Genomic DNA, 14592 nt, shown 5'->3' on the forward strand with positions numbered 1-14592 from the left:
AAATAAACCAATTTCGGTGTCAAAATTAATTTTGTTTTGGTCATGAATAACGCCTAAAGCAAGAGAGCAAATATCTTGAGGTTATCTTGAGATGACCAATCTCAAACCAAGTGATATCAATCTCTACACATTGTTTGCAATCAAGACAAAATTGCAGACCTTGCAACGCGTGAAATATACAAATTAACAACAGCAACGCCTGGGTGACCGATTAAACAACGGGCCAGTTTTCCTTTCATACGTGTTCCATTATTGAACATGAAAATGATAATGGAAGTAAAGGGTTGCGTGTTAGTTGGGCATTTTTGAAAATCTATGATGTATATGTATGTTAAATATTGGGATGTTGGTGCGAGGAGAGAGAGAGAGAGAGAGAGAGAGAGAGAGAGAGAGAGAGAGAGAGAGAGAGAGAGAGAGAGAGAGAGAGAGAGAGAGTGTGTGTGTGTGTGTGTGTGTGTGTGTGTGTGTGTGTGTGTGTGTGTGTGTGTGTGTGTGTGTGTGTGTGTGTGTGTAAGTTTGAGCAGTAGAATATGCTCTTATACCCTTTCCCAAAATAACAAAACAGCCAAAATTATTTAACAAGGTTTACGAAGCAAATTACTTACCCTCATTAGACTAGAAACATGCCATAAATTGTACACGACAATATTACGCACCTCATCCACGAAGTAGCTTTTTTTCCCTCACTGTCAACGGAGTTTATGTCTCCTGACGAAGGGGAAACTAGCGTGGATGGTCTTGGAGGGGGGTGCAAGAGTGAATGGTCTTTGAGGGGGTGCAAGAGCGGATGGTCTTGGAGGGGGGTGCAAGAGCGGATGGTCTTGGAGGGGGGTGCAAGAGCGGATGGTCTTGGAGGGGGGTGCAAGAGCGGATGGTCTTGCACCCCACTTTGAGGGTGGGGGGGAGAAGGGTTGCAAGAGTTATTATACATGCTGGGATGAGAGCCACCTACCTGGCAGCCTTGGGCGTGGTCACTACCACCTTGTAGTTACCGTCTTCTTCTGTTGGGAGTTCGATGTCGATGCTCTTAGATCGGAGCGACTTCGAGGGCTCGAGGGAGACGGAGCGCGTGAGACCCGTCGTGGAGGATTTGATGAGGTCCTCCGGCTTGGGGAAGCTGGCGAAGGAGATGTCAAGAGAGGCTGCTCGATCCCGGCGAGGTGGCACTTCCAGGAAGACGTCGGTCACGCCCTCCTTCCCCTCTTGCTTCTCCCCGCCGCTCCCCTGCTCCCCACTTTGCTCCCCGTCACCGTAATCACTAGAGGAACCCAGGTACAAAAAGGAACCATGGTGGCTGAAACCACCGTCACTTAAATCAAAGCTGTTTTCCTGCGAACTGAGCTCGGTGCTCGTGTTCATGCAGAAGATGGCAGGCTGACGCTCCAACTTAGGGGACACGGCTTTACTGCGTGGCGACGGCGCCGCCGCCGCCGCTGGCGTCGGTATTGGCACTTCCTCTTGCGTCGGGGACGCCGACGATGGCGAGTTGGGACTCAAGGTAACTTTGATGCCGCAGATCACCTCGTGCAGCTCGTCACTCGAACTGTCCTCGTCCCAGTCTTCTTCCAGTTCGTCCTCCGCCTCCTCCCGCGAGCTGTCCAGACTACTGACGAAGTCCAGCGACATGTTGTAGGGGATTCTTTTGCCCTCGCAGCCAAAGCGTCGGTTGAGATCCTCTATGTACACACAGTGGACGCAATGGTGGGTCGCTTTGTCAAGTGAGGAGGGACGCGAACTCTTCTTGCGGGAGGTGGTGTCGGTGTCGTCCACGTCGCCGCATCCTGAGTCGAAGCTTTTCGAACGTTTCGGTCCGAGGTACGGCACCCGCAGCAGAAACGACTGTCGTTCTGCTGGCGACGAGGACGACGACGACGACTCTCGACGACCCGGCTTGAGCTGCATCTCGTCAAATGAGGCCGAGCGAACCTGCGGCGGAACCTCCAGACTGTTCTGTTGCTTCATCTCGGCGCCCGTGGGCGTCCGAGACCGCATAAACGTGTGCCGCAGCTTGGCGATGTTCATGGCGGGGCGTTGGCTGGGGGGCGTGGGCGCGTGTCACTTGGGTCGCCGGTAGCAACCCTCCCCTGGGGGTCTTGGACACCCCAGGGGCTCCTCACAAGGGCCACGTCACCCCGCCCCTCTCCGGGCTTCCCCTGACGCCAGCCCCTGTAGGGGTCAACAGACTCAACATAAGACAAACATTACAATAAGCTTCTCACACTGGCGAGAAGTGACCACTGAAGGCAGCCCGCTCGGCCACATTTTAACACCACACACTGATTAAACAACGTAGTATACTTCAGTGTGTGTATGTCTCTCTCTCTCTCTCTCTCTCTCTCTCTCTCTCTCTCTCTCTCTCTCTCTCTCTCTCTCTCTCTCTCTCTCTCTCTCTCTCTCTCTCATCAGCTCGGCCCTGACCCTATCCTACCGAAACTTCAGTACATTAAGTGGCAGGCGGCCGCCCGCCCCCCAACCCCATCCTAACCAGTGCCTGTCTCTATGCTTCATCAAGTAATGGATATCCAATCTCGGCGAATGGCACCCGCGTATGGAAACTACCCGCAAACAACAAGGACGGATGGGTTATGTCCAATTACTACCAGATCACATTGGTCAGCAAAGGGCAGACACAACGTGTGAGCGTTGAAGGATAGTGGGCCACGTAGAAGTGAATAATAAAGAATATAACTAACATGACCAAAAAAATGCAGAACAGTAGGTTTTCTTTTTTAAAATTTTGAAGAAAATGTAATATCATTATTAAGCAAAACTGCCTAGGCATACCATAATGTAATATTCTAGTATTTATTGGCTAAACTATTGCGATGAGGTAATGAGGTCGTTCGCTCTTTGTAATAATAACGAGGTCTTTTGTTGCCAAGTAATGAGGAATTTTGCGCCTATATTACCTTTGGGGGAGGCAGGTTGACGACCTAATTTGGGAGGAAAAAAAGAGAAGGAAATTGTATACATGAAATATACAAGATCGAGGCGATCCTGCTGGGATGTAAACAAACTTAAGGGCGATGTGAACGATGTCTCCTGGTCGACAGATGACGGGCAACTGGGATGACAGCCTCGACATGAAGGTTAAGTGATGACAACAGCCACCTTCTCTTAGGAATTCGATCACGAGGACGTTAATTACGGAACAATACATAAACGCTAAGCTCACCACTGTTTTCTGTCTTGTGGACGCAGGACGAACAACGACCGTCAGTTCCCGCAAGACGAACAACGACCACCAGTTCCTATAGGACGAACAACGACCGCCAGTTCCCGCAGGACGAACAACGACCACCAGTTCCCGCAGGACGAACAACGACCACCAGTTCCCGCAGGACGAACAACGACCACCAGTTCCTATAGGACGAACAACGACCACCAGTTCCTATAGGACGAACAACGACCACCAGTTCCTATAGGACGAACAACGACCGCCAGTTCCCGCAGGACGAACAACGACCGCCAGTTCCTATAGGACGAACAACGACCACCAGTGGTTTTAGTGAGTGTGGGTGAGGGGGGGGGGGGGTAGGGGGTAGGCAGGTGGGGGTGACGATAACCGACACAGCCAAAACGATACACCACGATAACGAGTTATCGTCACTGTCGTTCGTATTCCTCACATTACCATTTCACTACAAGTCGAGCAAGCAATGTTACCAGATCAACAACAATCATCACCCCAGAGAGCGTGAATACTCTGGTCTCAGCTTGGGTGGTTGGACTTAAGGCCCGGGCCTCGGGAGGGTCGTTAAGGCCACTACAAAAGCTTACAAACCCTGCCAGCAAGTCCACTTTAGTCCTGAACATAGTCCAACACAAAAGGCAAATTGTGTATGTAAGCCGAGGGAACACCTCACAGTGTATATGTCTGAAGTTAGCAGCGTCACACACACACACCTCCATGTGTGTGTGTGTCTGTGTGTACACCTCCATGTGTGTGTGTGTGTCTGTGTGTACGCCTCCATGTGTGTGTGTGTCTGTGTGTACACCTCCATGTGTGTGTGTGTCTGTCTGTGTGTACACCTCCATGTGTGTGTCTGTCTGTGTGTACACCTCCATGTGTGTGTGTGTCTGTGTGTACACCTCCATGTGTGTGTCTGTCTGTGTGTACACCTCCATGTGTGTGTCTGTCTGTGTGTACACCTCCATGTGTGTGTGTGTCTGTGTGTACACCTCCATGTGTGTGTGTGTCTGTGTGTACACCTCCATGTGTGTGTGTCTGTGTGTACACCTCCATGTGCGTGTGTCTGTCTGTGTGTCTGTGTGTACACCTCCATGTGTGTGTGTGTCTGTGTGTACACCTCCATGTGTGTGTGTGTCTGTGTGTACACCTCCATGTGTGTGTGTCTGTGTGTACACCTCCATGTGTGTGTGTGTCTGTGTGTACACCTCCATGTGTGTGTGTGTGTCTGTGTGTACACCTCCATGTGTGTGTGTCTGTGTGTACACCTCCATGTGTGTGTCTGTCTGTGTGTCTGTGTGTACACCTCCATGTGTGTGTCTGTCTGTGTGTACACCTCCATGTGTGTGTCTGTCTGTGTGTACACCTCCATGTGTGTGTGTGTCTGTGTGTACACCTCCATGTGTGTGTGTGTCTGTGTGTACACCTCCATGTGTGTGTGTGTCTGTGTGTACACCTCCATGTGTGTGTCTGTGTGTACACCTCCATGTGTGTGTGTCTGTGTGTACACCTCCAAGTGTGTGTCTGTGTGTACACCTCCATGTGTGTGTCTGTCTGTGTGTACACCTCCATGTGTGTGTGTGTCTGTGTGTACACCTCCATGTGTGTGTGTGTCTGTGTGTACACCTCCATGTGTGTGTGTGTCTGTGTGTACACCTCCATGTGTGTGTGTGTCTGTGTGTACACCTCCATGTGTGTGTGTGTGTCTGTGTGTACACCTCCATGTGTGTGTGTCTGTGTGTACACCTCCATGTGTGTGTGTCTGTGTGTACACCTCCATGTGTGTGTGTGTGTCTGTGTGTACACCTCCATGTGTGTGTGTGTCTGTGTGTACACCTCCATGTGTGTGTGTGTCTGTGTGTCTGTGTGTACACCTCCATGTGTGTGTGTGTCTGTCTGTGTGTACACCTCCATGTGTGTGTGTCTGTGTGTCTGTGTGTACACCTCCATGTGTGTGTGTCTGTGTGTGTGTGTGTCTGTGTGTTTTTGCGGGGGTTGAGGTCTGGCTCTTTGGTCCCGCCTCTCAACCGTCAATCAACAGGTGTACAGATTCCTGAGCCTATTGGGCTCTGTGTCTGTGTCTGTCTATCTATGACTGTCTATCTATGTCTGTTTATCTGTGTCTGTCTCTGTCTGTGTCCACACCTAGTTGTACTTGCGGGGGGGGGGGGGGGGTTGAGCTCTAGTTCTTAAGGCCCGCCTCTCAACTGTCAATCAACTGATTTTATTTTTTGTGCTTCCTGGTGGTGCTCCGTCACTGTCTGTGTGTCTGTCTAAGTGAGTCTGTCTGCTGTCAGCGTCACTCTGTCTGTCTGTCTGTCTCTTTCTGTCCCCCCCCCCCCCCGAAGACATGCTGGAGCATTTCCCTTGTTTCTTGCCAATTGTTAGCTAATTGGCGTGGTTGCTCCCAATTAGCGTTACAACAATGCTAATTAGTTTACTCCCCTCCCCCCCCTCTCTCTCTCTCTCACGCTAATCGATGAATCACCTGCCACAGACCGTTAATTAACATAGTCACAACTACTGCAATTACAGAATTACCTGCCCGTTCACCGATGACGTTATTATATTGTGTGGATAATGTAATTAATGATACTAACAATAAAGGATAATGATGATAAATCCGTATAATTACGAAATCAACTCATCTTCCGTCGCTCGAGATTATACATGTATGTATAATTTGCTACCTCTCCATATCGTGGATACACCTCCACGATATGGAGAGGTAAGTATAATACACATTGCATTCACCGGAAAAATTCTATCTTTCGTTGCTCGAGATTATACATGTATGTATAATTTGCTACCTCTCCATATCGTGGATAATAACATTGCATTCACCGGAAAATTTGGGGAGTCTCGAACGGCCACCAAATACAGACAGTAGCGGCAGCCACTCTACCTAATGAGGCACCAACGCCCCCCCCCCTTCCTAAAGGGGGGATTTCAGAGCCACTAATCTGCTACCCAACTGGAACGATGGAAACGTTTTAGGGTGGCCCTTCAACCTCCCTTGGCGCGACCAAAGGGGTGAACCCCTTGAACACCCCTATGTCACCCCGTTCTTCCAGTCAGTCGTCCCCCCCCCCTCCTTTGGCTACTGTTTACTATAATTTCAGCGTTGGGATCATTCCAGGGACACTCCCTCTACCCCCCAGGAATCATTCCAGGGACACCCCCCACCCCCGGATCATTCTAGGGACACCCCACCCCCCAGGATCACCCCCGGGACACCCCCCAACCGCAGGATCATTCCATGGACACCCCCAACCCCCGGGATCATTCCAGGGACATCCCCCAACCCTAGGATCACCCCAGGGACACCCCCACCCCCAGGGATCATTCCGGGGACACCCCCACCCCCCAGGATCACCCCAGGGACACCCCCTGGAAATAAAATGCAGGAGATTGAAGCGTGACACTCCCCCCACTTTACATAATGGTCTGGGCTAGTGTAAATATCTCCAGAGGAGGGGGTCAGAGGGCAGGGAGGGGGGGGGCTGCTGGGGGGGCAGGCAAGGAAGGGGGAGGGGAGAGAGAGGGGGGGGAAGGAGGGGGGGAGGAGGGGGGGGAAGGAGGGGGGGGAGGAGGGGGGCAGTGATGGAGGGAGGGAGGCAGAGAGAGGACTCTGAAAAATGCTTTTTCGGATCTGGGTTTCAATCAAATTGATTAGTGTGCCAATCCCAGTTTCCCCACCTCCCCACTGTGGCACTAACTGGGTAAGTGGGGCTCTGTCGCAGCCGCACGACTCTAACCACTACCCCCCCCCCCCTCTAACGCCCACAAACAATCCAGGTGGGATAGTCCCATCGTACAGTGTGCAATTGCAGCAACCCGTTCTCGCACTTACTTACAGTCAATATTGACTTATTAAATACGTGCATATGTGACATACTAAACATACTAGTTAACCTTGAAAAGCTTCATAGAAAACACCGACCTTACCTAACCTTCTTAGTATGTTAAGATAAGCATCTTATTGCTTCGTAATTACAAATATTACTTAACCTATACCTTTAATACGTTAAGTAATAATTGTAATTACAAATATTACTTAACCTATACCTTTAATAAGTTAAGTAATAATTGTAATTACGAAGCAATAAGATGCTTATCTTAACATACTAAGAAGGTTAGGTAAGGTCGGTGTTTTCTATGAAGCTCTTCAAGGTAAACTAGTATGTTTAGTATGTCACATATGCACGTATTTAATAAGTCAATATTGACTGTAAGAAAGTGCGAGAACGTGTTGGTTGCAGTGTGTGCCTATATATTGCACCAGCACCAAGTTACATTGCTCGCCTTACAGCTCTTGCACCTACCCCCCATGCGGGCAATTTCCTATTAGCAACCTCAATGGCAACAACTAACCCTCGTCTCACATCACAGGCCTTCAGAATTGCAGAGGGCTCTCCACCTTGCTGCCCTAATCCACACCGAAAATAGGTATCCTTGCGGCGTGGCAGCGGCTACCTTGAGGCTACCTTGAGGTGCTTCCGGGGCTTAGTGTCCCCGCGGCCCGGTCGTCGACCAGGCCTCCTGGTTGCTGGACTGATCAACCAGGCTAACAGGTACGGTCAGCATGGCCGGCTCTCCCAAAGCACAGGTGGATTAGCACTTGAGGTACGGTGAATTTAACGTCATTAAGAGCCTTATTACAACTGAATGTCCAGCAGAGAGAGAGAGAGAGAGCGCGAGCGAACCTCGTTACCTAATGCCCCGAAACTCTGACAATCCCGCTAGTCGCCCAGACGGGATCACAGGGAAGAATGGAAGAATGGAAAGCAGTCGGCATGGGACTACACGCGCATAATCAACCATGACAAACGCTTATACTGACTTCACTGTTGCCCATTCGGGTGATATTGCCACCCACAAGGGGCTCAGCCAAGTCCCCGTAAGCTCACCATTACAATTTTTATCCTAATCCTTCTGAGACAACTTGGCGCCTTGGATAAAAGTGCCACACGGGTGTTGAAGGGTCTGGGTTGTAAGCTAATCATAATAAGAGACCCCTAGAGTTGCCAACTTTCCAGTGCCTCAGTGTTGTAATACAGAGGGGAAACGCACACACAGCATTCATGGGGGGATGAGGGGAGGGGGTAGAGGAGGAATGGGAGTCGGGAAGGGGGGGGGGGAGGGGATAGATAGGGAAGCGAGCTGCCTACTAGGTACAACATTATATATATATATATATATATATATATATATATATATATATATATATATATATATATATATATATATATATATATATATATATAATTTGCAACGGTAGTGAATGTTATAAATTTATTAAACTGATCTAAGAAAAAAAAAGTAATACTAAAAATTAGGTAAAAAAAAAATGTCAAAATAGGGAGAGGAGGGGGGGGGGAAGAGCCCCACAACAAAGGTGGTGACAATAGCACACCTGGTCGGTGAGGGGGGGGGATACGCCCCCCCCCTTCCCCCCCCCCCCCCCCCGCCCCCGTCAATAGCAGCGGGCGGGTGTTTTACCTCACTCTATCCAGCACAAACACCGCCGCCCAGTTTTGTTTTTTTTCATGTATTTACTAGTTACGACAGAACAATGGGTGATCTCCCTTCCCCCCTCCCACCCACTCCGCTACCCCCCCATGGTCCCCCTCCTCCTCCTCACTCCATCCCTCCCCCACCCCCCCCGCCCTTAGGGGCTCCCACGCCCCCCCGCCGCCGCCCCCTCCTGCCAGTACTTCACCTGCGGGGTCACCATAACCCGTGCTACTCGGAACTTTATGTTCCAGGTAGCGAATCTTTAACATCAACAACATTCACCTGCTGGAATAATGTGTATAGTTTCTACTTCTAAACCTTGTATATTCGGGTATTTTGGAGGGAGTGATCATATCCCTCGTTTCCTTACTATCATCATTGTGTTTGTCGGTGGTTATCACGTATAATGATCACGTTAAACACCAACCCCGCCAAACAGGTGTGCGGAAAACTCCTAAAAAAAAAAAAGTATTACAACATCATAAATTCCCCCACGATCTTTCATGTCGTACACAGTACCCCTCCACCGCCAAAGGTGTTCCAAAGGCGTTTCTTGCTTGCTTCCTTTCCATCGGAGTTTGTCGGCGCTCGTCAACTTCTCTAACGAAGCCGGAGTGAATTGGATCAAATAAAATTTGCTTTCCTCCAATAGCAATTTTCTCTCTTTTTGTTTCCATTGTCAATGGCGCTGGAGAGCCACATCCCTCCCCAGAGAGCGCAAGAGCCACATCCCTCCCCAGAGAGCGCAAGAGCCACAGCCCTCCCCAGAGAGCGCAAGAGCCACAGCCCTCCCCAGAGAGCGCAAGAGCCACATCCCTCCCCAGAGAGCGCAAGAGCACATCCCTCCCCAGAAAGCGCAAGACCCACATCCCTCCGCCAGAGAGTGCAAGAGCCACATCTCTCCCCAGAGAGCGCCAGAGCCACATCCCTCCCCAGAGAGCGCAAGAGCCACATCCCTCCCCAGAGAGCGCAAGAGCCACAGCCTTCCCTAGAAAGCGCGAGCTATATCAACCCCCCTCCCCCCACCCTACCCCCCAATAACCCCAGCTGGATGGACACCCCCCCCCCACCCCAACCCATTAATAAGACCCCTTAACACGCCTAACAACACCATCAGCTGACAATCTCACCCCCCCCCTCCCTATTCACTATTAAATTTTCTATTTAAAATAGAAAATTGGCTCGGTGAATAGTGAATATTCGGTATTAGTGAATAGTGCACTATTAAATTTAGCCATTTAATAGTGCACTATTAACTACTATTTAGCGGCTGATGAACAAGGCGGTGAACAAGGTGAATGTTCACACAAGAACGACCCCATAACTTTTCGTTCATCACCTGAGGTCTGTGATCACAGGAGCGATTGATTGGCAACACTGAACAGAACACATTTATAATGCAACTGAACGAAAAACTACGATAAAATAAAACATGATATATATACGTGTATTTTATATATGTATATTAGAATCGACTTGAGAATGGTCCAGGACGGACCGAAACGTCGTCGTCCCTTCACTTTTTAGTGTGTGGTCTGGTCAACATTATATATATATATATATATGCAACAATGATCACAAAAACACTGATCCAAGTATGCAGAATAACCACATATGAAAAATAGAAAATGCTTAACGCGTTTTCGGCTAATTCTCCATTCTACTTTGCTCTGATGAAGGCGAATTAGCCGAAAACGCGTTAAGCATTTTCTATTTTTCATATGTGGTTATTCTGCATATATATGTATATATATATATATATATATATATATATATATATATATATATATATATATATATATATATATATATATATATATATATACATACACACACACACACACACACGCACACACACACACAGACACACAGACAGACACACACACACACACACACACACACACACACACACACACACACACACACACACACACACACACACACACACTTTGCTTTCTCTAAATGAAACTAATCTCCCCCGCCCCGCCCCGCGAGGGAATGCTACCCAATCGTACCTCTGGTACATTTTCTCTCAGCGTACCACCATGCATCATCGTCCCCTGGGAGTCTCAGCCGTCCGTCAACTCTCAGGAGAAGAATCGAATCCCATTGGTCTCCCTTGCCCAGTTATTCAGATACGAACACTTCTACTCCCTTCAGTTACTGCGAAGAGGCCGTCTAGCGAGCCCTAATACGTCTATTATATTAAAAGATTGGCTTAATTAACTAACGACCCACCGAGAGCTGGTTCTCTGACGCGATCGGAACAGAGAGGGAGGGAAGGAAGGAGGAGGAGGAAGGGAAGGAGCAGGAGGAAGGGAAGGAGCAGGACGAAGGGAAGGAGCAGGAGGAAGGGAAGGAGCAGGAGGAAGGGAAGGAACAGGAGGAAGGGAAGGAACAGGACGAAGGGAAGGAGCAGGAGGAAGGGAAGGAGCAGGAGGAAGAGAAGAGTAGGGGAAGAGGAAGGATCTAGGAAGAAAGATCAGAAAGAAGGGCGTCGAAGGGAAATTACATCAATGTTTGGGGGGAGGATTTTGGGCATTTTTAGGAGGAAAGTGATGGGGAGAGGAGGAGAAGGAAAGTGATGGGAAGAAGAGGAGGAGGAGGGGAAGGGGGGGAGCGATCTCGGGTAAATGAAAAGCATTGGCGAAGTCGACGCTTTCTAAGTTATTCATTGTGATCGGGAGTGAGCCATCGATCGCTATAGGACAATATCCTTCTTGAGTGTGGGGGGGGGGGAGGGGGGGAGGGGGGTAGGGGGTAGGGGGGTAGGGGGGTAGGCATGGGGAGGTAAAGAAAGTAGAGAAAGGTACTGGAATATAGAGAGGGGTAGGGGTAAGTGAGAGAGAGAGAGAGAGAGAGAGAGAGAGAGAGAGAGAGAGAGAGAGAGAGAGAGAGAGAGAGAGAGAGAGAGAGAGAGAGAGAGAGAGAAAGGTACTGGAAGATGGAGAGGGAAAGAGGGGAAGGGGGTAAGTGAGAGAGAGAGAAACGGCAGGGAAGGGGGAAAATGAGAGAACGGGAAAGGGAGTAGGGGTAGTGGAAGGAAGGAAGAGGGACAGGAGCCACAGAAGGGGAAGGAAAAAACAGAAAAAAAAGGATGAGTTTCAGACTAGAATGAGAGAATAACCCATCACGATAAGAGAAAGAGAATGGCCAGGGAAGGAGAAAGAGAAGGGGAGGAAAAATAAAGGGGAAATAACAGGGACGAAGAACAGGACAGAAAAAGAAAGACGACGCCAAAAAAGAGGAAAATATAGCTCAGAGAGAGAGAGAGAGAGAGAGAGAGAGAGAGAGAGAGAGAGAGAGAGAGAGAGAGAGAGAGAGATAAGCGCGTGTAGGCGTTACTCCATTTTGTGTGTGTGTGTCACACCCTTGGAGGTGAAGCTTCCAGCCTGAGTAGACGGAAGCGACGTCGTCCACAGATTCTCTCTGGACGACCCTGCAGAGATACTTTCTCTCTCTGGACGACCTTCCAGAGATACTGTCTCTCTCTGGACGACCCTGCAGAGATACTCTCTCTCTCTGGACGACCTTCCAGAGATACTGTCTCTCTCTGGACGACCCTCCAGAGATACTCTCTCTCTGGACGACCCTGCAGAGATACTCTCTCTCTCTGGACGACCCTCCACAGATACTCTCTCTCTGGACGACCCTGCAGAGATACTCTCTCTCTCTGGACGACCCTCCAGAGATACTCTCTCTCTCTGGACGACCCTCCAGAGATACTCTCTCTCTGGACGACCCTGCAGAGATACTCTCTCTCTCTGGACGACCCTCCACAGATACTCTCTCTCTGGACGACCCTGCAGAGATACTCTCTCTCTCTGGACGACCCTCCAGAGATACTCTCTCTCTCTGGACGACCCTCCAGAGATACTCTCTCTCTGGACGACCCTCCAAAGATACTCTCTCTCTGGACGACCCTCTGAAGATACTCTCTCTCTGGACGACCCTCCAAAGATACTCTCTCTCTGGACGACCCTCCAGAGATACTCTCTCTCTGGACGACCCTCCAAAGATACTCTCTCTCTGGACGACCCTCCAGAGATACTCTCTCTCTGGACGACCCTCCAGAGATACTCTCTCTCTGGACGACCCTCCAAAGATTCTCTCTCTGGAGGACCCTCCAGAGATACTCTCTCTCTGGACGACCCTCCAAAGATACTCTCTCTCTGGACGACCCTCCAGAGATACTCTCTCTCTGGACGACCCTCCAAAGATACTCTCTCTCTGGACGACCCTCCAGAGATACTCTCTCTCTGGACGACCCTCCAGAGATACTCTCTCTCTGGACGACCCTCCGAAGATACTCTTCCTTTGGACGACCCTCCAGAGACACTCTCTCTCAGGACGACCCTCCAGAGATACTCTCTCTCTCTGCTCCTATCTCCCAGAGATGGAAACAGTAGGTGACAGTGCACCAAGTACTGGGAGGTAAGGTAGAGGGGGATACGAAGGGAGCAAACTATGGGCCAAGTTTTGATCACACCATGGGGAGGGTGTGGCTCATTACAGGGAGGGGGGTGTGGCTCATTACAGGGAGGGGTGTGTGGCGCATTACAGGGAGGGGGTGTGGCTCATTACAGGGAGGGGGGTGTGGCGCATTACAGGGAAGGGTGTGGCTCATTACAGGGAGGGGTGTGGCTCATTACAGGGAGGGGGGTGTGGCCCATCATGGGGCGGGGGGTGTGGCGCCCCACCACACCCCCCCCGCCTGGAAGCGGCGCACAATCTGGAAGACAGACGGCAAAATCTGATTGAAGGAACAGCGTCATCTTTTCCTTCTTGTGTAACGGGGCCATGGGAAGGATCACACTGTAACTGAAATCTCTCTCTCTCTCTCTCTCTTAAAGCGACGACGGTCTCGCTTCATGCAGGTCGGCGTTCAATCCCCGATTGTCCAAGTGGTTGGCCCCCCCCCATTCCTTTCCTCCCCCCCCGCCACCCCCTAGTCCATCTCATCCCAAATCCTAATCCAATCCAAGTGCTATATAGTCGTAATGAACAAATCCACAAGGGCCGTGACGAGGATTCGAACCTGCGTCCGGGAGCATCCAGGCTTGGCTTATCGTAATGGCTTGGCGCTTTCCCCTGATGATTCCCTCCCTCCCTCCCCCCCCCCCCCCTCCCCATTCACGTGTTATTCATGCCAGTGCCTTTAATGTATACATCATTCTGGGCTTGACGCACGAAGCGGACCCAATTTACCATTGAAGAGCCTGTCGATCCTCAGAGCTGAAGGGAGGGTTACCCCTTCTCTTTCCCAGCCCCGTCCCACAGCTACAAGTGCCACTCTGAGCTCCTCTCCCACGTGAGAGGAGCCTCATGAGTGGCCTCCCACGTTGGCTTCCCCCCCCCCCTCAGCGGGAGAGGCGACGTGGGAGAGGGAAAATGCTCAGTTACCACCTCTCTTCCTCACCGATTGATTGATTGATAAAGATTAAGCCACCCAAGAGGTGGCACGGACATGAATAGCCCGTAATCTCTCTCTTCCTCACCCGTGAATACATAAATAAATAAACCCCATCCCACAGACGGGAAATGAATGTGAGGACGTTTAAGTCCGTCCCAGTACCAGGATTCCTAAACCACCTATATACATGACGAAACCTGTACATCTTTCCTCAATCATGGCGGCTGTGTTTACGTTTATGTAACAGCTGACGAGCGCCAAAGCACTATACGAGGTTATTTATTACAACAATAACCTTGGCTGGTGCAGTTTCGACGCTTGTAAAACGGGTTTAGAAATGTCAATAAAGTCGCCATGATTGTTGAAAGATGTAAAGGTTTCGCAGGTGGACCCTTTTATGAAATCGCTATCACCTGATACGAGAGTCCAGGACGGACCGAACCGCTGTGGCTTCCGTTCCATATATATATGG

At 50.1% G+C, this 14592-nt stretch overlaps 1 protein-coding gene across 15 annotated transcripts in view; it reads right to left on the minus strand.

Annotated features, from left to right (window-relative positions):
- The window catches only part of rdgA (retinal degeneration A), a 699236-nt gene that overhangs the window by 168572 nt on the left and 516072 nt on the right, over positions 1–14592 (minus strand). For 3 of the 15 annotated variants that reach the window (XM_069331302.1, XM_069331305.1, XM_069331303.1), the window contains one exon: positions 953–2166. The exons of the other annotated variants lie outside the window; for them this stretch is intronic. In XM_069331302.1, the coding sequence (XP_069187403.1) occupies positions 953–2022 (1070 nt within the window). In that variant the 5' untranslated portion in view covers positions 2023–2166. The remainder of the gene's footprint in view (positions 1–952; positions 2167–14592) is intronic. 15 annotated transcript variants of the gene reach the window in all.

Source organism: Procambarus clarkii, chromosome 25 (genome assembly GCF_040958095.1).
Source record: "Procambarus clarkii isolate CNS0578487 chromosome 25, FALCON_Pclarkii_2.0, whole genome shotgun sequence".
NCBI lineage: Eukaryota > Metazoa > Arthropoda > Malacostraca > Decapoda > Cambaridae > Procambarus > Procambarus clarkii.